Genomic DNA, 25,867 nt, shown 5'->3' with positions numbered 1-25,867 from the left:
ACGTACACAAATGGGTAGTTCAAAGTGCCTCGTAAGCTCGTAAACGGTTGATGCTAGAATAGATCGTCCGGGGGGAGGTGGGCGGGATCTCCGCTGCATGTTATCAAATGCACACAGTGGAATCAACAATCATATATCATCATATTTACAAATAAAAATTATAAGAGAAGTAAGTACAAAGCATTACTTCAGTATTAGTGAAGCAATAATACAAAAACAGACAGACAAAAAAATTAATAAAATAGACACAAGTATGAACACACACAGGGGTGTACCAAAATTAGCTACCAAGTTGTACGATTTGCATAAATTAATAGTTTTGGTTATTTTTTTATAACATATTTTTAAGTTTGATATTGCTTAAAGATATGTATTATAGATCCGTTTTTCTAAGTGGTATATTTCTTTTAAATATTTTATTGTATGCATATGAAATTTACGAACATATGAGCAAATTAATCATATACTGTTCACTCTTGAAGAAATTTGGATTTCTTTAATAGTCTATCATTAACAAATCCGGTTTAAATCAAAGTCAAAGCTGAGAGCACCTCCCTTAGTAGTCAGTTTTCAATCAGTAGTCTGTTTAAAGATGTTTACACCTTATGGCATTGTGTTTTTACACCTGTATCTGAAATTCTATATATTTATTATGGCAGTGTCTTTTTTACACCTGTATATAAAATTATATATATTTATTATGACATTCTCTTTTTACATCTTTATATAAAATTTCAATATCTATTATGGCATTCTCTTTGTATCTCCTTGTACTTATTGGACGTGAATGATGCAATAATTCTTTTGTACATTTTAATTTTCAATAAAGACGGGGGTTTGAGTCATATGTCATATGCTTGTAATTTTAATATTTTTGACAGCACCTGAACATAGCATAACAGCATTACAATGGCGCAAGGATACCACTTGATGGCGCAATGTACAAAGGAACTCTACAATAGAGCATACAGACATCAACTATTAAATCTGAGCTTGTTTTTAAAACACATTGAAGCCATCGACTACAACATAAAAATGCTGTAAAAACAAACAAACAAAAAACTATTAGACTACCTACACAGATAGTTAAGAGTGAGTCAGTGTGTGTGCGTAACAGTGTGTGCACACTTCTCTCAGCTGGCAGAGAAAATGAAGGCCTGTACTCGGCCCCTCCCAGCCGCATGATGACGTTGTCCTGCTGACACTGAGGATGTGGCCCTCATAGCTGGGATCTATTTTTAGCAACCTCAAGGGCCTGACCAACAAACAGGGCAGACTGTCACTCATACCACCTGCCACAGTCGGCATGCAGCCAGATGGGTTGACTGTGCAAGACTGAAGAGAATTACTGAGCTGTTAAGACCCTCATCAGCACAGACAACTTCCAGAGCACTGAGTTTATTTCAATACAGACAGGTGAGATCTCGGTCCCTGAGGCGGACCATTGTATTGTTGCCAACTAAAAGAGGAGTGAAAGACAAACACATCTGAATCCCTGTTGGACAGGACCAACAGATGTCATGTCCTCAGTATTGTTGGACCACTCTGATGTCATTAGCTGGAGTTCAGATAACTGCGGCTGTGGAGTTTCAAGGATGCGAGCAGGGAGGGGTTGACTGATGTTGTTACAGTTTGCATTGTGGGAAGGGTGGTTTGACCTGGGTACCCTTTCATGAACTGGGGAGGAGTTTTCATTCGACAATTACACACAAATTGCTAGGTTCTGAGGCTGACTGTGCTGTGTTCTTTTAGTTGAAATATCCTTTACTTTGACTGCCTCAGGCAAAATTGTTTGATGCAGAAATCAAACCAACTTTCTCAGGTTTCAAAGGGTCAAATAGCTTGTGAGAGGCACCTGAACACAGCACATGATAACTGACGTCGCACCAGGTTTTAATGTATTGATGATTTAATGAATAGATACATCAATTCCGTGTTTATAGATCAGAACTGTTCTTGTCAGTATGGGAAATGCTTTGAAACATTTTGACAACCCTATTGACAAATAAGATTTACAGAAAGTATTGATCAGTGGCAATTTCTTTTAATTTGTTTCCCAAATTCATTCATATAACACTAAAAAAGTCGATCAACTTCACCGTCCTTTTTACAAAACGATGTGATCCTTATATTATGTGGTTACCAGCAGCATTAATACCTGATGCTGTCCTTCATTGTTTCATGTGCACGTGACTGGTTTCATCCAGCCGTGCATTTTTAAATGCAGTATGACCATTACACATTAAGATGGAGACGCACACAGTTGCGGCAGCTCAATGTTCTATTGGTTGGTGCTTTGTTTGGCTTTTTGTGTACGTGTTGTTTCTTGTCCCGTGCACATTCTGTTGGGCAAACAATGTTTACGGCCGGCCTGATCTCCTGAAGATTGGAGCTGGTCACGAATGGAGTTTTACAGCCGAGTTTCTCTGTTCACACAAGATCCTGTTGGACACAGCGAGGAGCCCCGGCTCTCTGTGGATTACCATGCCCGTGGGGAGGAGGCGAAGGCGGCACAGAAAGGGGAGGCAATAGCGAGACTGCAGGGCCGATGCGCTAGCCAGGCTACCGAGGCAGCCACTCAAACCACCGTTCCCTAGCCTGTTTCTCACCAATGCCAGATCCATCGCTAACAAGATGGATGAACTGAGGCTACAGATTGCAGTTAACAACCTTATTAAGGACAGCTGCATTCTGTTGATCACCGAAACCTGGCTTCATTCATTCATTCTGGCTATTGAGCTAGCAGGCTACACTGCACAGCGTCATAACAGGACAAGAGATTCCGGTATGAGCAGAGGAGGAGGGCTCTGTGTGTACATGAACAACTGGTGTACTAACACAGTGATTGTAGACAGTCACTGCTCCCTGGACCTGGAGTATGTGACTGTTAAATGCAGGCCCATTTATCTCCCTAGAGAGTTTACTGACGTCATAATAACTGCTGTATACATACCACTGGATGCTAATGCCAACTCGGCTATTGGACATTTGTATGGTAGCACTAGTAGAGTACATATAATGACGCTGTGTACATCATAGCAGGGGACACTAATCATGCAGACTTGAAGCAGTGCTCCCCAAATTCCACCAGCATGTTAAATGTGCTACAAGAGGAACTAACGCACTGGACAGGCTCTACTCCAACATCAAGCTGGGCTACAGGGCTAGGCCACTACCACACCTGGGCCAGTCTAACCATATATCCCTGCTTTTAATTCCTACATATGCCCCCCTCAGGAAAACTGCTCCTACCATCACAAAGACCATCAAAACTTGGCCTGATGATGCCTCTCAGCAGCTGCAGGACTGCTTCGACAGGACCAACTGGGATGTGTTTGAACACCAGGATCTGGAGGTTTTCACAGACAGTGTACTATGTTACATTAAAAACTGCATGGACACTGTCACAGTGGACAAACGCATCCAGGTCTACCCCAACCAGAAGCCCTTGAAGACCCGGGAGGTCCAGCAGCTGTTAAAAGAGGGGAACACACTTTTAGGTCTGGCGATAGGGCTTTTTACAGCACGGCCCAAGCTAACTTAAAGAGAGGCATCAGAGAGGCCAAATCAGACTACTGGTGGAGGATAGAGGACCACCTGGACAGTAACAACAGCAGGAAGGTGTGGCAGGGAGTCCATTATCTCACCAACTACAGGACCACACTTGGAGCTGCTGAAGGTGACGCAGAGGAGCTGAACCTCTTCTTTGCTTGCTTCAAGGTGGAGCCACCAGAAGCAGCCACAACACACCACATCGTTGACAGCAGCTTAACCCTCAAAATAGAGGAGCATGAGGTAAGGCGCACGCTGTGGACCAACAACCTGAGGAAGGCTGCTGGACCCGACGGCGTCTCTGGACGCGTGCTGAAGGAATACGCAGAACAGCTGGCTGGAGTCTTCACAAGGATTTTCAACCAGTCTTTAGCCTAGTCCACTGTCCCACCCTGTCTGAAGTCCTCCACCATTGTCCCCTTGCCCAAAAAAACCCCCACATTTCGAGCCTCAACGACTACCGGCCAGTCTACACCAGTGGTGATGAAGTGCTTTGAAAAACTGGTCCAGGGTCACATCACATCACTCCTGCCCCGAAGCTTTGACCCCCACAAGTTTGCGTATAGAGCGAACAGATCCACAGAGGACGGTGTAGCCACAGCCCACCATGCTGCACTGTCCCACCTAGAGCAGCGGGGGAGCTACGTGCAGATGCTCTTTGTGAACTACAGCTCTGCTTTCAACACCATCCTCCCCCACAAACTGGTTGACAAACTGGGGGACCTGAGACTTCCACACTTCACCTGCATGTGGATAAATAGCTTCCTGTCTGGTCGCAGCCAGAGGGTCAGAGTGGGCCATCACACATCCATGGCCCTCAGCCTCAGTACTGGCTCTCCACAGGGCTGCGTGCTGAGCCCCCCGCCCACCACAGCATCACCATTGTCAAATTTGTGGATGACACCACGGGGGTGGGGCTCATCTCTGGGAGCAATGAGTACGACTACAGGGATGAGGTTGAGCAGCTGACAGTGTGGTGTGAAGAGAATAACCTGCTCCTCAAAACTTCAAAGACCAAGGAGCTCATAATAGACAACAGGAAGAAGAAAACGGACATTCCACCATTAATTATCAGAGGGGACTGTGTGGAGTGGGTGGCGGACTTCCGCTTCCTGGTAATCCACATTGAGGAGGACCTGACATGGAGTGTGAACACCTCTGCGCTGCTGAAAAAGATCCAGCAGTGACTGCACTTCCTGAGTGTGCTCAGGAGGAGCAACATCACCCAGAGATTGCTGCTGTCCTTTTATCGGTACTCCGTAGAAAGCGTACTAACGTACTATGTATGCATGTGGTATACCAGCTGCACAGCGACTCATAGGAAAGTGCTCCAGAGGGCTATTGACAATGCCTAGAAGATTGTCGGCTGCTCTCTCCTCACTTTGGAGGACTTACACAGTTCCCACTGTCTCAAGAAAGCTCAGAACATCATAAAGGACATTTCCCACCCTGGACAGTCCCTGTTTGAACTGTTGCCGTCAGGCAGATGGCACAGATCAAGGCAAGGCAAGGCAAGTTTATTTGTATAGCACGTTTCAGCAACAAGGCAATTCAAGGTGCTTCACACAGAACATTGAAATACAACAACAGGGGGAAAGGAAACACATTTAAACATTATAAAAGAAGCATGTAAAAGGTGATTAAAAACAGCAAGTGGGAAAACAACAGATAAAACCCAAAAATATAAAAACACATATATTGAAATAAGAGTTGCAGTGCAGAGTTTCGAAGTAAAATATAAAATTAAAAAAGTAAAAAGCCTTTTAGTCAAAGGCAGCAGTGAACAGGTGAGTCTTTAACCTTGACTTAAAAGAACTCAGACTCTCAGCAGACCTGATATTTTCTGGTAGTTTGTTCCAGATATACGGAGCATAGAAACTGAATGCTGATTCTCCATGTTTAGTTCTGACTTTTGGAACACAGAGCAGACCTGCACCAGATGACCTGAGTGGTCTTGATGGTTCATACTGGACTAGAAGGTCTTTGATGTATTTTGGGCCTAAACCATTCAGTGCTTTATATGCTTACCATCTTACCTTGCGCATTTGTCCGCGCTGAACACCGCACGGCACCTGCTGTCACATCATCTACCCGCCACTTCTTCTTCTGACGTGCATCTTACCTTGCAAATGCGCAAGGTAAGATGATTATTACAGGAACACATCACCCAAATTCATCAGTAATCATAACTAGATTATTATACTGTTGCTCCGGTGCTTTTTGGTACGTGCAGGGGCGAGAACCTGCACGCATTTGTCCGCGCTGGCACGGCACCTGCTGTTACATCATCCACCCGCCACTTCTTCTTCTGACATTCATTCAATAAAGTTTAAAAAAACAAACCAAAAAACAAAGTTCGTTTTCTTGAGATAACGACTTAATATCTCGGGAAAACAAAGTTCGTTTTCTCGAGATAACGAGATAATATCTTGTTATAACGAGATAATATCTCGTTATATCGAGAAAACGGCTTGTAAAAAAAGAAAAAAAAACACATGTCCGCTTAGGGCTTCCGTAGTAACATGTAACATGTACAACAAAATTAAAAATGCTTGCCAGTCAGTGCACCATTCACACAGTATCTAAAGCTAATGATAAGTAAAAAGAGAAATAGCTAAAATAAACAACAACTAAAATAAATAACATGAAAAAAAAGCATAAACATACACAACCATACACCTGTGCTAATTTGGTAGCTACATTGAGTGTGGTCATTACTGTAGGATAAAAACTGTTTTTGAGTCTGTTTGTCCTTGTCCTGATCTTTTTTTAAACAATTACAAAGCCAGCTTACTATCACCTCAAGAATATTTCTAGGATTAAAGGTCTGATGGGGACCTTGCAGGACCTTGAAAAACTTGTCCATGCATTTATCTTTAGTCGAGTTGACTACTGTAACAGTATCTTCTCTGGTCTGCCTAAAAAGTCAATCAGACAATTGCAGCTGATCCAGAACGCTGCTGCTCGAGTCCTTACTAAGACCAAGACAGCGGACCACATCACTCCAGTTCTGAGGTCTCTACACTGGCTCCCTGTCTCTCAGAGAATAGACTTTAAAATTCTCTTGCTAGCATAACGAGATAATATCTCAGGAAAACAAACTCTGTTTTCTCGATATAACGAGATATTATCTCGTTATATCGAGAAAACGCTTGTAAAAAAAAAAAAAAACCACGTCCGCTTAGGGCTTCCGTATGTTACAATGACAATAAAGCCATTCTAATTCTAACATTCTATCTCGTAACATTTTCAAGTGATGCTGTCCGTGCTTGTTGCATGTGGATGCACCTGGTACTTTCTGGCCATCCATCAGCATACAATTACAATGCCACCGGTTCTGTCCTAGCACGTCCTCATCTGACTCCTTCTGTGCGCACTGCATGTGGAGGCAGAGGGTGGCTTTTGGCGTCACACTTGTACGCTGAAAGCACTGACAGAGCAGTGCTATTTAACGAATTCTGAATGAGAATGGGCTGGGGCCTACCACACAGGGAAATGTTAAGGTCACATGCGTTGTGCGCAGGGCAGCAGGCTGGTGGGGAAGGAACCGGAGCTGGTGTGGGAGGTGGAGCGGTACCAACTAGACATAGCTAACTTCTACACACAGCTCTGGCTCCAGAACCAAACTCCTGGACATGGGCTGGACTCAACTTTTCCAGCGATGCCCAGGGTGAGAGGCACCGGGTGGGTATGGCGATACTCATAAGTCCCTGCTAAGTGCTGCTATGTTAGAGTTTTCCCTGGGAGAATGAGAGAGTTCATTCACTTTCAGCCTAGCGTAAGTTTTTTATTTCTGGTGATTACATTTAGGCTTCAAAAATCCTGAACGTGGTGTTCATTTGTGAATAAATCTTGCTGAATAAAATGTGTTAGTATCATAAATGTCAAAGAACAAATTTTCTGCAATAATCTAAAATCCAAAGGAAAAATCTCATAGGCTTTTTGACAAGGGAACCAGGTCGACACTAACTTCTGTATCGGCCTATAGAAAAACATCCCTCCTGGGCACTCAATAGGAGGTGTGGTTGGTAGACATACCCAGTCATTCAAGTGAGACCAAAAAATTGTATTTTTGACAAAGTAAGGACACCCAGCTCAGATTTTACAATATATTGTTTTATTTTGCGTTCTCAACATTGTCACAGTACTAGTTTTACATCAATGGGGTTTTGTCTACTTAGAAACAGAATGCATAATAAAATAAGAGCACTCCTCCCTTCCCTTTGACTCCAAAAGTGGGCTGTGAGTGTGAGAGAATAGGAGTGCCTCAGGAAGTAAGTCAGCAGCCGTGTTAACTGTGTAACGGCTGGCTGTTCGTCTCTAGATCCTCTAATAATTCAGTCCTGATGGAGGCAGAGAAAAGCAGCTGATGATTATGTAAATATCAGAGGGGAGCAGGAATGCACCATCAATGTAACTGCAGACATTGAGTAGTAGTAATAATAATAGTAATAATAATCATAATCAGAATAATAGTAATTTACAGACTATTTACATATGATTTCTCATTCTTTGCTACCCACCCCTAAAATGTTTCCATCATTTAAGTGACTCTTTATTCAATGACATTAGTTTCAGATGGATGGATTTACTATTTACACTCAGAAGTGTTCTGCCATGTCTTTATACTGTACAGTGGAAGTAGAGGTGAAATGCATGCCAAATTAGAATGACACAACTTTAAATGAAAAGGACACTAGCAAGCCAGAAATCATCTAAATGTAAACAAGCATCAGTCAGAGAAATCAAAGCTACACTGAAGGTTTAGGGTCTAGTCAAGCCCGCTACTCAATGAAACAACACTTAAAAAAGAGAGAGAGAAAAGCAAAGAACGATAGGCATCAATGGCATGCAACAAACCACCTCACACGGAATCTGGACAGCTACTTTCATCAGTCATCTGAAGGAGCTGGTGGATTATAACTGAAAGCACTCTGATTTGAAGTTATTCTGGTAACCATAAAGTGTTTTTGTGGCTGGTGTTTCCACTTTCACTCCATGACAAGAAGTTAGTAATGTGACTTTGGTCTGAAACAGAAGTTATGACTGGTCAAAGGTAAGGTTGTGCTGGGTTGCTTACATTTGGCCCCCAAGTGATTCTGTGTAAAACGGATTTCAAATTTAATAACCATGCAATATTGGCACTTTTCTGACGCCATACAAACTAAACTATGCTGGATAAAATGCTGTAAATGCTGTATATTTGACAGGTCAATGTTAGATTTTAGAGTAGCCCACAGTGCATTAGGGATCAGTAACACTGTCTAATCAAGCACCCTTTATAGAGGACGTATAGGCCATAACTAATGGCTTTTAATAATACTTCATACATCAGAATAAGCTATAAAACATTTGGGTTGCCAGTTTCTGAAAAAGCCTCCTTGGTAGGTGTTTTTCCTCTTCCAGCAAACTTGTCTTGTGATCATTGTAGTTGCAGGATGGCCTAAACAACAACCAGTGCTAATGAACACAGCCTACCTGTGCTCTTTTTTCAGAGTTAATGTACTGTTCATAAAAGTAAATGAATTCAGTTATATGTAACACATTATAGTGCTTCATGCTTATTCTTGAGAACTAACAAGCATATTGACTGAAACATTCATTCATTCATTCATTGTCCACAACCGCTTGTCCTTGCAAGGGTCGCTGGGGGGCTTGAGCCAATCCCAGCTGTCATCGGGCAGAAGGCGGGGTACACCCTGGACAGGTCGCCAGACTATAGCAGGGCCGACACATATAGACAGACAACCTTTCACGCTTGAGTGAAATATATGTATCTGTTATATCTGTCATATCATTGGGGCCATAAAGCAGGTGTACTAGAGAATTCACCAGCCAAACGGCTGACTGCCTGTTTTGAGCTTCAATAACTTGAATGGAGATAAAATGTTTTAATTGTGTAGGCCATCTAGACTTTTAACATGTTTTTTGATCAAATCCCAATAGTGACATTAATAATTTCATTGAGGTTGTGATGCTCAAAAACAAAACAACACTTATTTACAGACATTTCATTCCAAAAGGTTTTTTGGGCCAGTGACATGATGTGACATATCCCAGAACGTGGTTTAACCCATGGATGTATAAAGATACCTGGATACTGCACTGGGGGCAGAAGCCCATTCATTCCTGTGAAAGTTGCTCAGTAGCGCATGAAGCAAAAAATGCTCTATTTTCGCATTATGAAGGTACCTGGCTCTTCCGTATTATGAGGCCCATAGAGCAGGTGCATGAGAGACAATGGGACCCCTGGAAAGCTGCTCAGCCTTGCAGAAAATTTTTCCCAGTGGCCACCCACGGCATTGCAGTAAAAAATTCCCCTGACCAAAAAACATTTTCCCAACAGACCAACATTGCAAAGAGACGTCTGTAAAACGGTTGACAGGACACCTCAAAGTTTAAACAAGGTCAGATATGAATCTTTTTACTCTGAATTTTTGAACCATGGTGGTTTTATATGGGTTAAACTCTTCTCGAGCTGAGAAAAGTATTTAAAAAATCTGTGACATCACCACAATGTAAAGTCTATGAGCCGAGTGGGAAGAGGTTTTGATGCTCACAAAAAATTAGCCTATGTCTCTTTCCCAGTGAGACTCCATGGGAAAAAGTCTTTCTCTGCCCATGGGCATCATGTGTATTTCCACTTTTGGCTACTATGTAAAATTTGCATAAGAGCCTGGCTGACTTCTTTGCCTCCTTCTTGGAGGCCTGGTTTGCAGTCTTCTCCTTCACTGTTATGGTCAGCTCACTGCTATGCTTCTACTGCCACCTGCTGTCAATCAGCAGCCAACAATTGGGGATGAGTAACATTTGCTGGAGGACACCAGCCTGGGGGATATTTTCAGAACATGGCAACCAAAAAGTTGTTCTTAAGAATGACTTACTGCGGATGTATAAAGTATCAGTAAATTACTTATTAACATTGATGGATTTAACAGTGAATTGACTTTATTAAATAATCATATTAGATACAATGTATAAACCCTCTATAAAGGATTTTTAAAATATTACTATTAGAGTGGTACCCTGATAACTTAGACCTTAAGCAAATAAGTATTTTACAATAATGATATACTGGATATCACTTGACAACAGTAAGGTGTGAGCCATTGACAGAGGCAGATGACAAATATAAAGTTAAAATAATTACTTTCATTATACTCAGCTGTCAGTCCATTCTCACTGTGATTTCAAGAGTATATGTTCTGTCACACTGACTCTACCTGTCCTCACCCAACTGTGATAACAGCCAGTTTTGACTACTGTTGTACACTGAAGACCCAGTAAACTGCTCCATGTGGACCAGGAAACAATACAGAGTTAGTTATCCCCTGGAGTGACACAAATACATAGTTGACTTCTATTTGCTGTAAATGAGGAAGTCAAAACTATTCTACCATTCATTTTTAACAACAGTCGACTGTAACACTGTTATAGTTTGGGAATACACAATCATTTAGAAAATAGCCGAGAAATACATTGTTACATGCAATTATTTAGTTTGACATTCTTTATCAGTGTGGAAGGTCCAGTCCCTCCAAATCCATGTGGATACTTGCACTTCACTGAAACATTGAGAAAGAAATGACAAAGGACGTTGCAAGAAAAAAAACACAACACCAACAGAACTAAACAAAATGGAACAACCAGATTGAAATTGTTCTTAAACAAAACAAAGAAAAAAATATATATTGCACATACAAGTTTAAAAAATCCATGTCATAATATTTTAAGCAGAAACAGACTAGCCAATGATATCAACTAAGTAGAACAAGTGCTATTTCTATCATTTTGAACAGAAAATATGCTCCATCACACTAGCCCCTTGCCTCCACTCTGCACACACCACAGATACTATGCAAAGGATGGCTGGGAGGTACAACCAGCTATCCCATAATATGTTGTTAAAATGATTGATATAAAACTGCCATTTGTGGTGAGTGAAGCATAGGAGTGCTATTACCATCACAGACTGATAATTATTGATTTCTGTACTGTGGTGTCCTCGTGGCTCTGAGGAAAAGTCTGATCAAGGGAGTAAACAGCACTGTACCACATGCTCGCTGCTCGAGAGACACACAATGAAACCAAAGAGGGACAGGGCACACTCAGCCAGCTGAGAGCTTCCACATCAGGGGAGACACTTAAACAGTCATGGTGCTGTTTCCCTGCTACACAGTTTGCACAGTCACTTTCCAGGAAAAACTTGGAAAACCTCCTCCTCCTGCAGAACGGACTTGAAGAATCCTACCAGGTTTTAGTACAGCATTAAGAGCTTTTTGTATATTGTTTATTGGACTCTAAAAAAATAGCTAAAAAATAAAATGATGGTGGACGAGCAGCCGGTACTGAAGGGCGGACATTCATATGTATCTGTTTGCTCAGCAGCTCACTGAGGCTGTCTTTTCCAGGGCTGGAGAGATGACTCAGAACCAAAGATGACTGCAGTGGATGAGACTGTTTGCAGGCTGGTATGCACGTCTTCACCAGCATTCAACAATCTTTACACAGCTCTAACTCTAAGGCAACCATAGACAGTATTCCAGCTTACTGAATTGCCTTACTAATAAAAACTTTGATTGGTTTCTTCACAGTAAAACTATGCCACTTATGTGCTGGTATAATACTGAGAGTTTTAATTGATGCCATTTGTTCTGTAATAATAATTATCAGAATAATTACAGTTGATATTGTTATTTTACAAAATACTATGCACAATATACATAAAGCAATTTCTGTGACTAAATTAGCAAATGCTTCATTATTGGCACATTTATCACTGCTACCAGAGATATCACAGTGCACTGTGAGCTATCGCTACATTAAATACTCATACAGCTACTGCACTGCTGAGGATGACCCTTTGTCTGTGTGTCTGTTCAACCAAATCACCCTCATACTAATGAAAGTTTACTATTGACTTCAGTAAAATACAAGAAGCAAGATATCTAATACTTTAAAGGTACTATATGTAACTTTTTACATGGATAATGATTTTATTGCCAATGAGTGAAAGGATTGTAAAATAAAAACTGAGACCTTCCTCAACTTTCTTGGTTGTCTAATAGTCTGCTGACTGATCTCTATAGAAAGGACTTGGGACAGCTTTTGTGGGGAAATCGGAAGGATATGTTAATGTGTGTTACCGAGTGCCTTGTCTCTCATCAGTTCCCCCCAAAACAGTGTGCATCATTAGCTTAGGTTAATTAAGAAGTCCGCAAACTTCAAAAAACAACTGGCACCCACCATAACACTAGCTCAACATTTTGCGGTGGCAGTCAACAGGTGGACCTTAGTGACTCAAAATCAGCCAGCACAAGAATGAGCGCTGGGGTTTTGATCCCAGACCTCATCGACTCCCCACCGAATCAACAAACTTTCTGCTGCTGCTGTGAGACAACAGACCTAGCATCAGCCTGCTGTGACCCCTAGCACTAGGATTTTGCTTGGCTTGTGTCCTAGCTGCTGGAGAAAAGTGGAGGGACCCTGGGTTGTGCTAGCTTGCTACTTCGTATCTAATTTCTGGTCTGATAAAGAGGAAATTCATCAAATGCAGTGCCCCCCCTCCCCTGTGCGGTAAAAATCCAAGAGGAAACACTGACCTGTGAAATATATTGTGACATTTTGGCTTAAGCTGGCTTATGTTTTCTTGCTTGCTGTTGTTGATTTGCTTGCTTACTAGCTAAAATAGCAAAATACTCTAGAGTGGATAACATCTGGATTGACTAGCTTTAACTAACTAAGTAACTAACTAACTAACTAACTAACTAGCTTGACATTTGCAAATTACTCATGATCTAATGTTATGAAGCAACCAAGGCCAGATTAATGCATTTTAAGTTAAGTACAACTAGCTGGATAAGCTTGCTTGTTCGATGTTATCGCTTGGAAAATACTATTTGAGTGGACATGTTAATTCGCTAATTTGCCAAATAGCGTCTGCAGCTAACATGATCCATGATACCAACTTAGGTATGTACAAATGTGTACATTTAGCTAACAATATATGGTGTAGCATTACAAAGCAAAGGTGCATAAATAATGACTATTGGCCAATAGAGCAATGCAAGGCAGGGTCAGACAACAAGCTAACAATAACCTAAAGGGGCATTTACAAAACTGCACTCACTACCTCCAGTGATAAACAGACGCAGAAATCCACTGCAAAGCAGCAACATGTCACATCTCGGGATGAGAACATTTTGCATCTGCTGCAGGTTGCTCTGTAACGTCAGCTGACGAAGTAATTTGCAAACGAACAGCTAGTTAGTATAGTAGCTAGTTAGAGCCAATGATCCAAATGAAATATAGGAACATTATGAGTATGTCTGTAATTTATTTTCCAAAATCCTATCAACATGATGCCGGTAAATCACACTAATCACACCAAGTCTCGTGTATGTCAAGTCAGTGTCAGTGCACAGGTGCTCACTTTCGTATAATACGAATGTGATCAACAGGTTGCTGACTGCAGTTCACTGCAGTTCACAGTGTCATTAATGAGGACTGACTGAGGATTTTCTTAAAGTTACATAGAGAACCTTTAATTTAGTGGGAGAGAAACAGTAGTTGTGGTCTTTGTGCATGCTCATCTGTTTGTGGTCTGTTGCTTTTAAAGCAGCCAGACATGACTTATGACCTGAAATGAAAGGAAAGGAGCAACCGGACAAGAAATATTGTTTCTATTAAATGTACTGCTCCTGTGATGAGTGTAACAAAAAATGCTGACAGAGGCACAGGATCCAGTCTGGCTTTACAACCCCAGACCAATGATGCACAGTGCGACTGTCTCATTAACTGAGAGCCTCAGAGAAAAATCAAAGTTCAGTCAGAGAGCCCAGAGAGCTGCTGTGCAACTCAGACCACCGTACTAATGCCACTGTGCTTCGGCTTGGTGCTGCTGGGCGCCTGGGAGGGTGCTGGAGGCGGGCCGTGGTGATGGGGGCCGTGAGCGGGATGGGAGGAGTGTGCTGAATGGCTTCCAAGGCCGTGCTGCGTGTGAGGGTGAGGAGGGTAGACCGGCTGCTGGCCGTGAGGAGGGGGCGGGTGGTACTGGTGCGGAGGGTGCTGCAAGTGGGCCGGAGGGTGGTAGTGGTGGTGGTGATGGTAAGGCGGGGGGTTTTGGGTCATGTGGCAGAACTGGGCATGGTGAGGGTGCATGGAGGTCGATGTGTCTGTCTCAGCCCGGGCCGTGTGGTGCAGGTTGGCAGGATGGGGGGTATGGGAGATGAGGGTGGGGTGCAGGGGCTGAGGGGTGGGGCTGGGGGACTTCACGCGCCTGTTGCCAAACAAAGATCCAAGCAGTGAAGAGGAGTTGGGCAGGGACTGGCCGCTGTGGCGGGATGGGCAGTCTCGGCTGGAGGGGGGTCTCCGCCGCATGTGGGGACTGCTAATGATGGACCCCTGCAAGAGAGAGGACGGTCAGATCACAACAAAGACACGGCACAACGTCTACTCTTCCTGTCTAGTGGGAAACAACTGATAAAAGGGAAGGTATACTTGCTCTCAGATTTAAATATCACTATTTATTTATGGACCAAATACATATTTGTGAACAGAAAAACACATCACCCCACTGGTTTTGGCTTCTCTAGTTCACACAGAAATTGTCACACAGCATCAGCAGCTGTATGACTAGCTACAGCTGATCTCAAATCTCATACGATTGCTTGTGTTGCCTGGTAGAAAAGCTTCTCCATTTCCTTTTCCGGTTCACTGCCTTTGTTTGTCTATCCATGCTAACATCTCACGGTCGACTCTCTAAATGGATTGGAGGCTGAGCTTGCTGAGCTTGTCAGAGCCTGCAGTATCTGCACTGTCAGGAGCAAACTGCCTCAGAGTCTTCAGACTCTCTCTGACTGCTGATGCAGTTGTGAGTTCCTGTCACTATTATATCTGTTTCCAAGGTTACAGTGTCCCTCTTTCATTTTCATAAGCCCCCGCCTTGGAGAGTTAAGAGAACATTCTGAAGCTGCAGCATGTACACAGCAGAGATGCTCACAAGTCTTTTTTTTTGCAAATCCAAGTCTAGTCTCAAGTCTTTCAGCCAGGGCAATAATCACCTATATAACAACGGGGGATAATATTCAATCAAAGGCTGGATAAAATATAGAATGTAGCTATCTTGATGTCAACCACTGGTTTGTGAACTCCTGTTTTGAAGCCTCTAGTTTAAAATGTCAGCTGTCGCCATCATCATTTTATTCTATGACTTAAAATATGTCAGTAAATACATAAAAAAGCTGTTGCTAACTGCACTGACTGTGGCGTAGTCAGTTTATAGCTCAAAGTTAGCTTTTCACTACGACTGCATTTAGGCTTCAGAAATCATAAGAGTGGTGTTTTTGAAGGTTATTATGCTGAGTAAAATGTGTTAGTATCATAAATCCAATGGAAAAATCCCATAGGCTTTTTGACTAGGGAACCAGGGCAATGCTAACTGCTAACTTCCGTGCTGGCCTACAGAAAAACGTCATCCCTGGAGCACTCTAATATTATACTGGGTCTCCAACTAAAAACAGTTTATAATCTACTGTAAAGTAAAACATCACTCTAGCCTGTCATATGGTAACCTTATCAGACAACTGTTACGTGTCCAACAATAAACATGCAGCCAATGTTAATAGTGACCAGCAGACAGTGGCAGCAGCAGAACTCTGCTAACAAGTGTGGCAAGCAAACACTCATTCATCTTTTCAAAATTCAAATCTAACTAAGTTAATCTCCCTAGCACAATCTAGCAACGAACTAACATCAGCTGATGCTGAGCTAAACATGTTTGCTGCGTTTAGCTACTCTTTATTAAAGCCAAAGGCTCTAACAAATGGCACAGCAGGCTGTTGCTGTAGTTTACAGTCATCTGTGGCTGAGTGCACTGCATGCAAAGATTACATATGATAATAATGGAGGGAACAACATTCAGCTCGTCACATTTTTCTTAATGTAAATGCCCCCCAAAATTAAATAAAATAAAGACTGCTTATGAGTGCAAAACTTCAAGTCCGAGTCGAGTCTCAAGTCTTTTGAGTAGCTACTAATCTCAATTCACTGTGTGTGACATACATGTAACTTGAATCCAAGTCCTTTGAGTCCCCACTTTTGGTGTGAAGTGTAAACATTTGTGCTGTTTTCAACTGTCAACTTGGAATTCACAAAGAGTGCATGACTGAGTTCAACATTTTAATGTTTCTTAATTCCCACTCAGCAAAACTTCAAGACAAACTTCATTGGCTCTTTTTTTATAAGGGCACAGGCACACAAATAACAAGATAAACAATCAAAAAAAGGTTTGTCACAGAAATGAAGCACATCTTTCAGAGCCATGCAGAACATGCAGACTAAGCAGTGCAAATCCAAAAGATCCAGTGCTGACTTATAATGTGCTTGTGTTTTCATTCATTTCTTACTCAGTGTATTTGACTAAACTAACCACAACAGTCTGACCCTTGCAGTGACTTGTTCATAAACATCTGACAGATTTATGATATTGCTGGACTATCAGACTGCTTTAACAGTAGGAAGACAGCATGTTTATAGGCTTCCAATATGAGCTACTCTGATGTGCATTCTAACTGGATTATTTTAATGATAGAGTAGTCCTGTTTTTAAATTGCCTTGACTTACAAGAAGAAAGGGAATCTAAAAAAAAAAAAAAGTTTACATTTACGTTAAAATTAATGTAAATTTTCATAGCATGAACAGTCTATTAAAGTTCTAGTAGTGTCTCGAGGGTGGAACACTGGATGCTTAACATTCTATGAGAAGCTAAAATGGATATGGTGTAGTGAAGGGTATACACAGGAGAGAGCAAGCTTTACCAACCTCTAGTATTTTCCCCCCACCTCATCAACTAGCACTACACCACTGAGTGCAGCTGAATTAAACTCTGCTGTGGAACGAAAGCAAAAGACAGCGTGGGAAGGTTTGAGAGATGGACTTTTTGGTTTCCATCTTTTTCATAGGATTAGCTGTCAAACTGGCACTGAAGAACTAAAAATATAGGCTTATGTCAAATCATTAACCATTACAGCTTCATAATAATTTTGATATAGCCATCTACAGACGCCATGGCAGATATGATCAACTCCTCATGGTTTGTGGCCACAGTTTGTTTGATGATCCAGGGGGCTTTTGGGTGATTTAAAAGTCAACTGATTTGCAAGATGTGTGGGGAGTTCCTGGGTGAAGCTGAACTGATTTGTCTGATCTTTGCATCAAAATGAAACCCCAAACAAATTTTGAGTACAAACCATGATGGATGGATCATATCTAGCATGGCGTCTATTGCCAAATTATTGAGAGGCTGCAATGAAGTTGTAGACTGTATTCTCTTGGTGTCTTCCATTCTCAACCAATTTCAGCACACCTGGCTTTGTTAGGAGGATCCTGAGGTGCCAGGATACCATGCTAAAAATGGCTCTAATATTAACAACATTAACAGTCATAAATATTAACAATCAAGCTAACTAAGCTATACACATATAAGTAGCCCTAATCATAGAAATGATCTGGCTTGAGAGAGTTTATATGAGCTGTTTAACATCTGTGCCTCCATGCTCGAATCCTTACACTGCTAGTTGTCAAACAATAAAAAGGAAAGGAGAGGGACTTCTTGTCAAGGTCAGGGGTCAATGTAAGGAAGCAGCGTGTCACTTCAAACTGTGTGAACATGCAGTAGCTGGAACTGACAAAGCAGAGCCAAGTTCACTTCATGTGACCAAAAAGGGACAACATTGAGGAAATGGCTAAAGCTTAACCCAACACACAAGAGGATGTGAGTCAGAAGTGTTATTAGTTGTGTCATGCTTTGAACATCAAGGGTTAATCTGTGTCAGCCACAGTGGTTCGTTCAGCCCATTCAGCCCAATGCATGCACAGTGACCAAGGTACTCACAACAAAACACCACCAAAACTTAAAAAACTTAAACTACAAAGAAACAAAAAACAGAGACTTGTGTGTTCAGAGTGAACAACAGAAAGTCAGAGGACAGCTCAGTATCAGTTGCGTCCTACTTACTTCCATATTGCTGTCTAGTGATCCTGCACTGCTGCGTCTTCCACGCTTGCCTGCCCAGAACATGTAATATGACAGATTAGACATGCCTGGTTAATACGTGAAGGTGTATGGGCCTATACCCCTTCTGTCTAGTATGGAGGGGGAGGTGCCCTAGCACCCTAAGGTCACAATGGTGGCACATGACTAGCTAGCAGCAGACTGTCAGTATGGCAGAAGGAGGACTAAAGGAAAGGGAAGAAGCAAGTCACTGCTACAACTCCAACACAAGCTTCGCCTCTGGGATAACTACGCAGCAACAGCTGCAGGCAGGAGACCCAAAGACTAGCAATCTGGCTGCAAGGGACAGTCCAGCAATTTAACATTTCATATCCATGAAGATGCAAGAATCACAAAAGACAGATTAAAAAAATAAAAGAGCAGCCTTTGTGAAAACCTGTCTGTAAAATCACTACATCTCCCCTCTTAAGGCTCATTTATGCTCAAGGTTCAATATGGAGATGGAAACGGGCGTGGATGGAGCCCTCTGCCCATTCTCTGAGTTCATTCTGTTTCTATTTGTGTGCTTTTTCTAAAAGCTTACGGAGATGGACAAAAAGGAGATCGTGGTTAATACGTGACATATTGCTGCTCTGCAGTGGACTTGCATATTTACATATAAAATTTTATCATGCCCTGTCTCATACTTTAAATGAATATACTGAAATTCATACTGACTTCCTACATATTACGTTCTGTATATTCTTCTGTGTTTGCTATTGACGTTCTGTGATGCCAACACTAGCACATGGTGAGATAATGCTGCACGTGGTTATGTTTAGGCAACAACAGCACATGGCAACTAAACGCTCATGCTGGTACTGATGGTTAGGATTATGGGAAGGGGGCACATGGTAAGGTGTAGAAAAAAACCCATCATGTTCAAATGGGAAGTGAACTTTGGACCCCTACATTAAAGTCCAAGGTTTCGTGGATCCATCCAACCCCCCCTCCTGCCTGCACTGTAGGCACCCTCAGGCTCCTTATATCACATGAGTACTGGCAGCGTTTGAACCCGATGCTGTTCTACCACATTTCACATGCACGGGTTCCATCAGGTTGCATTCTAAAGTGATGCGACAGGCGCTGTCCAGTCGTCCACCAGCGTATAATAACACCACGAGCAGATCTTTCAGGCTGCGTTCTCACCTGATAACATCTTGCTGTGTATCATGTGGATGCGAAAGGTGGCTTTTGGCCTTGCAATCTAATGCCAAAAGCAGAGTCAAAGCGGTGGTATTTTACGAGTGCAGAATGAGAACGGGCTGGTGTAGCACAGTTCAAGCAAGAAATGACCAAAGGAGATGAAAAAGAAATGTAAATAATGGTAGGACAGAAAAAATGGTAAAATATAATAATATATGGTGAAATTAGTGGAAAGAATTCTCTGTCCACATGTTGGGATGTATATAATGGTTGCACAGACCTCCACTGTCTACAGCACTGCTTCTGTTTAAAGGTACATTATTAGAACCTTCTCCACTGTCACCTCCTTTGTTGTTGTCTGAAATAACAACCCTCAGCCCTCTACTACCACCTATTGGCTGTATCTATGGCAACATAAAGGATGCATGGAAGTATTAGTGCAGTGATGATTACAACATTTTAAATACTTGTATCTATTTTTATACGGGAGCATAAATGAGCCTTAGGGTCAAGGAAATTATTAATATCAAAACAAGCTCAAATTTTGTAAATTCATTCTCAACTGAGTGATGCAAAACCAGCTCCTTAGGGAAATATGGCCTCCAAAATCCAGTGTTGGTTAGCCTTTAAAAAGACTGCCACCAAAATGCGTTTTATTTAAAAGCATCAAAAGCACTGATTGCTGTTGTACTAGTCTGCAGCCTGTGCTGGGGTCACTGAGTCTGTTTGTGCAGAGCAGCTCTGCAGTGTAGAGGCGGCTCTCTACACCCGCACTGAATCAACCACACAACATTAATTCCTCTTACCGCTAAGATGCTCAAATTGATCACAGTGACCTACATAGTGCTGCCTCTTCCCCCGCAGACCATGCAGGATTATTAATTGATATCCTCTTGTAAAATTCACCTAGGCCCATTAGCAAACAGCCATGTCTATCTACTTGCTTCACTGTCTTAATGGCATGTGTTCACTAAGACACTCTGCATTGGCAGGTCAGTTGCTATGGACACTACCCAATACAAAACTGCACAGGAACAGGAACTCAGCTTCTTCAAAGTTTCCAAATCAATTACCATCCAAAAGGAGAGAACAGTATAATGCCAGCTTCAGCTTGGATATACACTCTACTTCATCTGGCAAAGGGATAAGGCATATAAGATGGTATATTACCATGGCAACCCCTGATTTTACCTGCATCTGAGAGGTCACGTAGGGAGCTGCTGAGGGCACTCCTCTTCAAGCCTTCACCAATGGCGTAGCTGTCATCAAGGCTGGCTCGGCTCAGGTTGCCATTGCCTGTGTCCTTCTTTAACCCTGAACTCTGGGACATGCTGGGCCTCACCACCCCCTTCTGCTTTTCTAGCTCAGCTGTGAAGGAGACATATGCAATGGCAACAGTAATCCAGACTTCTCTATTTGTAATCTTATATTTGAACTGAGGTAAGCGTAGTCTGGTTACAGGATGGATTATTGTTGTTCACAGATATGTAGAAAAAAACATAAAAGTTAGTCTCACATTCTATCCGGTACTTCTCCATCTCTTGGACCTCAGCAATAGATTCTCGCAAATCATCAGTAAACTTTTTGCGGTCCTGAGGATTGGGTGCATTGAAGTTGATGAGGACTTTGATGTCAGCTCCGGGAATGGCTGAGGTTAGACGGACTCCATTGGGGTAATCTAAAGGGTGATGATATCAATACTTTAACATGAGTCCACACAAAATAGACACATTACCGGGGGTGTCTACAGAAATGGTAGTTGTTTAAGTAAAAGACAACACTTCTGCTACCTTTAAGGTGTCAGTATGCCTCAAACTGAATTCTTGTTGGATCGTCAAGGTCACACTGTCTGAAACTTCCTCTCTCCAAATCCCTCTGACATGAGGATGTGAATTGATTTTCACCAGGCATTGACATCCAGGGCTAAAAAAATGAAGCCAACATGGAAGTACCAAACACAGTAAACACTTACACCACAGTGGTCACTTGAGGCTGGCTCCAAAACAGAATCAATCCTCACAGACCCCCATATTGAAATGCCATTAATGGCAATAACATTTGGGAAGTCTAACAGAGCCACAGGTTTGAATTCTTTTGACCCCCGTTCAAGCTAGCAAAGCCCTTAACCACAAGTCAGTCACTCTGCTCGCGGAAGTTACCTGCTCTAACATATTTGGCCGCACTCGACCGCTGTCTCATAAAGAACAGGGCCTTGTCTCTATGCTCTATCCAGTTCTTCTTCATACATCTATGGTTTGGACACTCAAAACAATGTATCCATAAACACATTTGCCTTTAGACGTGCTCTCTTATAAACAAGTTTGTTCCAAGCATACTGACACCTTTAAAAAGAGCTAGGACAAAAGTCTCCATAGCACTTACACTGATTCTCAAAGAGCAGCACTTGCATGCCATAAAGTGAGAAGGACTGCCGAAAGCTGTACGTCACAGAGTTCTTCTTCTTTTGGAAAATTTTTGTAACCTGTGGAAGAAGCATAGCACACTGTGGTTTATGCTCTGTCAGTGAAAGCCCAAGTGTGTTCTTAATGTACTGGAATAATGCTGCCTGCCTCACCACTAGCAGGTCATTAAAGAGGAAGATCTCCCTTTGGTGCAGGCCCAACTTTTGTGGTTTGTTGGGGTCGGGCACTTCAAAAAGTCTGCAGTAACAGACCAGTCTCCGGTGGGGTAAGGATAGTACCTGCACATTACACAGCAACATTACTGAGTGGAAAAAAATATATAGGACTTCTTAACCTCCACAATGTTTGCATCTATTCCATTAAGTCTTTGGGTACTTCACAAATATTTCCACTCAACCTTAAAATGTAGATGACATAAAGAGTGATACTCACACAGCCCAGCCCATGATGTAATGAGCCAATCTATGGAGCGACAGATTCACACAGAGAGAGAGAGAGAGTCATTCTACAGGGATCAGTGAACACATATGGGAACTTTAAAATTCACCATACATCAAAGAAAAGACATTACACCTAATGTTCAATAAGAAAAATGGGCCAAATTCTAAATCAGGAAAACTAGTTTTATAGATCATAGAACAAACATCTATGTGTTCTTCAAAATCCATCTTTTTATACATTGTTGTTTCCAGTGTGCATCAGTGTTAATGATCATGACATTGCCAAGGTCCTCTGGACCTCTGCTGATTTGTGTCACCAAAGTGGAGTATGTTTGATGAAATGGGATCAATGGCCCAAAAGGAAGGGCAAACACCTTCATTATAATGTGGTGTGAGGCTGTTTATCTCATTTATTATCACAGAACTTGTCACTTAGCACTTTTCTTGGCTGGCTTTTAGGGCAAAAGACATATTACAGTGATTGTGCAAGGTCTCCAGCCCTGAAGAATTGATGTGTCACACAGTGGAGAAAGTGGGTTCAAGTAAAGAATGCTCTTTCATTTCTTTTGGTCTTTAGAGAATGTTGGCTATGAATAAGCGGGTGCTCTCTGTGACAGCTCAAAGGTACATTAGGTAATTTGGTTCTGCATGCTCTTGAATGGAGGGTAAGATAAAAGTGGTCACACTCTACGTGCAGCAGCCAAGGGCAAACTCCAACTTACCGGCTTTTTTCCAACGATGAGTTTTTCCACTTTCTGAACCTGGGACACATGGTCTTCATTAGTCTTGAGCTCTCGCTTTCGAATGCGCTCATATATCCCTACCAGCATCTCTCTGGGGATGTCTTCCCCATCATCCACTCCTGTCAGAGGATGAGAGAAAAAAAGAGAGAGAGAAAAAAGAAGAATTAATGATTAATTCAGAGATTTATAAGAGTTGATGAACCTGTGCATTTACTTACATACTGCTACGTTGCACATATTTCTCACAGTACAGACAGAAATGTCCTTCAGAGCTCTCTGAGGATGAACATTTTTCCTCCACTTAATACTGTACTTTAATTACTGACACTCTAATAGGCAGAGAAATGAGTTAGCCATGCCATAAAGCCCCTGCTAATACCCCCCAAATCTGTTGAGGGCAACTCAAAAGTGATTTGCCTCAAAAGCAAAGCTTTCTTGGCCATGACTTACAAAAAACAACAAAAAAAGCCTGAATGACACAGCCTATGATCAAGGCAAACTGTATGCACTTACTCAATTTAAGGTGAATATTTATCCGTAGGGCTGCACAGTAGTGTATACAGATAATGAGTTTTGTGAAAGTAAACTGGCTGTGATGCAGGAAAGGAGGACAAAGTACCTCGAAGGTTCTTAACAAAGTCCTCCAACTTCATCTTCCTCTCAGGCTTGACGTTGGGGCTGTACATGTCTGTGTTGAGGAGGATGATGGCAAAGGCCAGAATGAAGATGGTGTCGGGGTTCCTGAACTGTCGCACCACACCAGGGTTACATATGCAGTAGCGCTGGCTGCAAAGAGAATATTGAACACAGAAACTGTTAGTTCAACTGATGTGAGTTTCTTTTTGTGAAGAAATAAGTAAACATTTCCTTAATATTTGTTTGACTTCTGCATTTATATTTCCAAAACTGAATTTACCACAGAAAGGAGAGTAAATATGTTTTTGCTGTGATGGAGCCCCCCATGTTGATGTGTGAGGAAAGCTTTGACATTGGTTTACATGTTGGTACTGTTTATTGATTGGTGAAATATTTGTGTGGGCTATCACTAAAAAATAGCTCATTATATCCCTTTACTTCTTTAAACTTCAATGCAAAATAAATCACAAACACTGCGAGCAGAGGGACTTGAGTCGGTGACTTGGATTTGTTACCCTTGAGAAAGTTAGCTGGTTATTGAGTCTCATTCCCAGGTCTTCAGGTGCTTTGGGTTGGTGGTTTGATCTGATTACTAACCAAAAACATCAGTATGTGACCTGAGAATGAGACTCGACGATAGCCCTTTTCACACAGAGATCGCACTATCGAGCTGGTACTAAGTCCTTTATGTCTACTTTTTTTTTACAGAGAACCAAACGACGGCAGCAAATTTCTGCTTCAGTGTGTGATTTTAAATTGGTTCCAGCAATGCAGGACCAAAAGAAGCGTGGCAGGCGTGACGTGTAACAGCGCGCTCTAAACAATGCCGATGGCCTAACATGTCAATAACAATCATTTACCTTTGCTGTTTTATGGCAGCTGATCTTGTCCACTGCTCGGAGGGTAAGGAGCTCCTGAATCTCATTGTTTTCACAATTTGCTGACATTTACAACCATTGTTCTTCTTCTTTGACTTAGCTGCCAAAGCTACCACTCGGTATGACATGATTGCACGGAGTTATTAAAAAAGGTTACAGTTATTATTGCAATGCCTGATAAAGTTTGTATGTTTTCCTACTACCATAAATACCATCAAGCTGTATCCATTTTTAGGGGTGAAATACAGTTATCCATGCAGAGCTCTGTGCAGACGGGATGGCTCGCAGCTGATGATAGAATGCTCATCACAACCAGAAGAGACTTGAGTTTTGATTTGGACTTGCAAGAAAAGACTCAGCTCTGGCTCCGATGGTTCCACACAAGGGCAAAAATATCAATATTGATATTGAGTTCTCCACTATCTGAGCTGTGGTCACACAGATTTAAATAATGCTTCATAGCCTCAAGTCAAAGGAACAATGATCCAGCACCACTGAAGACTGTCGATACAGCCTGCAGCCATTAGACAGGCCCTTTAACAGCTTTCTGAGTAACCATAAAGTGACTCCATAATCATATCTGGATCGGGCTGCAAGCAAGCACCAGATGAACAGTTATCGTTATCTCCCTGATGTCACAGTGACTGTGGTGTTTACTGAGGCTGAAATGTCTTTGCTCGCTGCTGATCGAAGCAAATTCTCTGTGGGCATGACAGCATGAAAATAAATGAGTTAAAAACAACATCCATCACTAGCCTGGAGGGAGGTTTTCCTCAACTTTTTGAACAAATTTTCTCTAAAATATTTTTAGTGGTAAAACAAAGTCTGGATTTAAAATGGCTTTGCACTACTGCATTGATGCTCTTTTGCCCGACAGTGTTAGAGACAGGGGCTTTCTGGTGTCTCCTCTGTTTCACACTGAGTTGCACCCTGGCTTTCAGGAAAGCTCTATTTTTCCAGGGGTGACAGTGAAAGGGTACAGTACACATGCATGCAC

At 42.0% G+C, this 25,867-nt stretch overlaps 1 protein-coding gene across 7 annotated transcripts in view; it reads right to left on the bottom strand.

Annotated features, from left to right (window-relative positions):
- Positions 1–7,647: 7,647 nt before the first annotated feature.
- Positions 7,648–25,867, bottom strand: part of iqsec1b (IQ motif and Sec7 domain ArfGEF 1b) — a 274,407-nt gene continuing 256,187 nt past the window's right edge. For 6 of the 7 annotated variants that reach the window (XM_088082603.1, XM_042498087.2, XM_088082615.1 and 3 more), the window contains 9 exons: positions 23,976–24,142; positions 23,336–23,475; positions 22,606–22,635; positions 22,326–22,451; positions 22,133–22,232; positions 21,267–21,428; positions 20,942–21,118; positions 18,569–18,618; positions 7,648–14,955 (listed from right to left, as the gene is read on the bottom strand). In XM_088082603.1, coding sequence (XP_087938729.1) covers positions 14,410–14,955; positions 18,569–18,618; positions 20,942–21,118; positions 21,267–21,428; positions 22,133–22,232; positions 22,326–22,451; positions 22,606–22,635; positions 23,336–23,475; positions 23,976–24,142 — 1,498 coding nt within the window. In that variant the 3' untranslated portion in view covers positions 7,648–14,409. The remainder of the gene's footprint in view (positions 14,956–18,568; positions 18,619–20,941; positions 21,119–21,266; positions 21,429–22,132; positions 22,233–22,325; positions 22,452–22,605; positions 22,636–23,335; positions 23,476–23,975; positions 24,143–25,867) is intronic. The other variant, XM_088082638.1, reaches the window with a different exon arrangement.

The sequence above is a fragment of the Plectropomus leopardus genome, chromosome 2 (genome assembly GCF_026936395.1).
Source record: "Plectropomus leopardus strain MGB_pleo_1.0 chromosome 2, ASM2693639v1, whole genome shotgun sequence".
Classification (NCBI taxonomy): Eukaryota; Metazoa; Chordata; class Actinopteri; order Perciformes; family Serranidae; genus Plectropomus; species Plectropomus leopardus.
The sequence above is the reverse complement of the archived record's forward strand: the minus strand, read 5'-3'. Positions and strand labels throughout refer to the sequence as shown.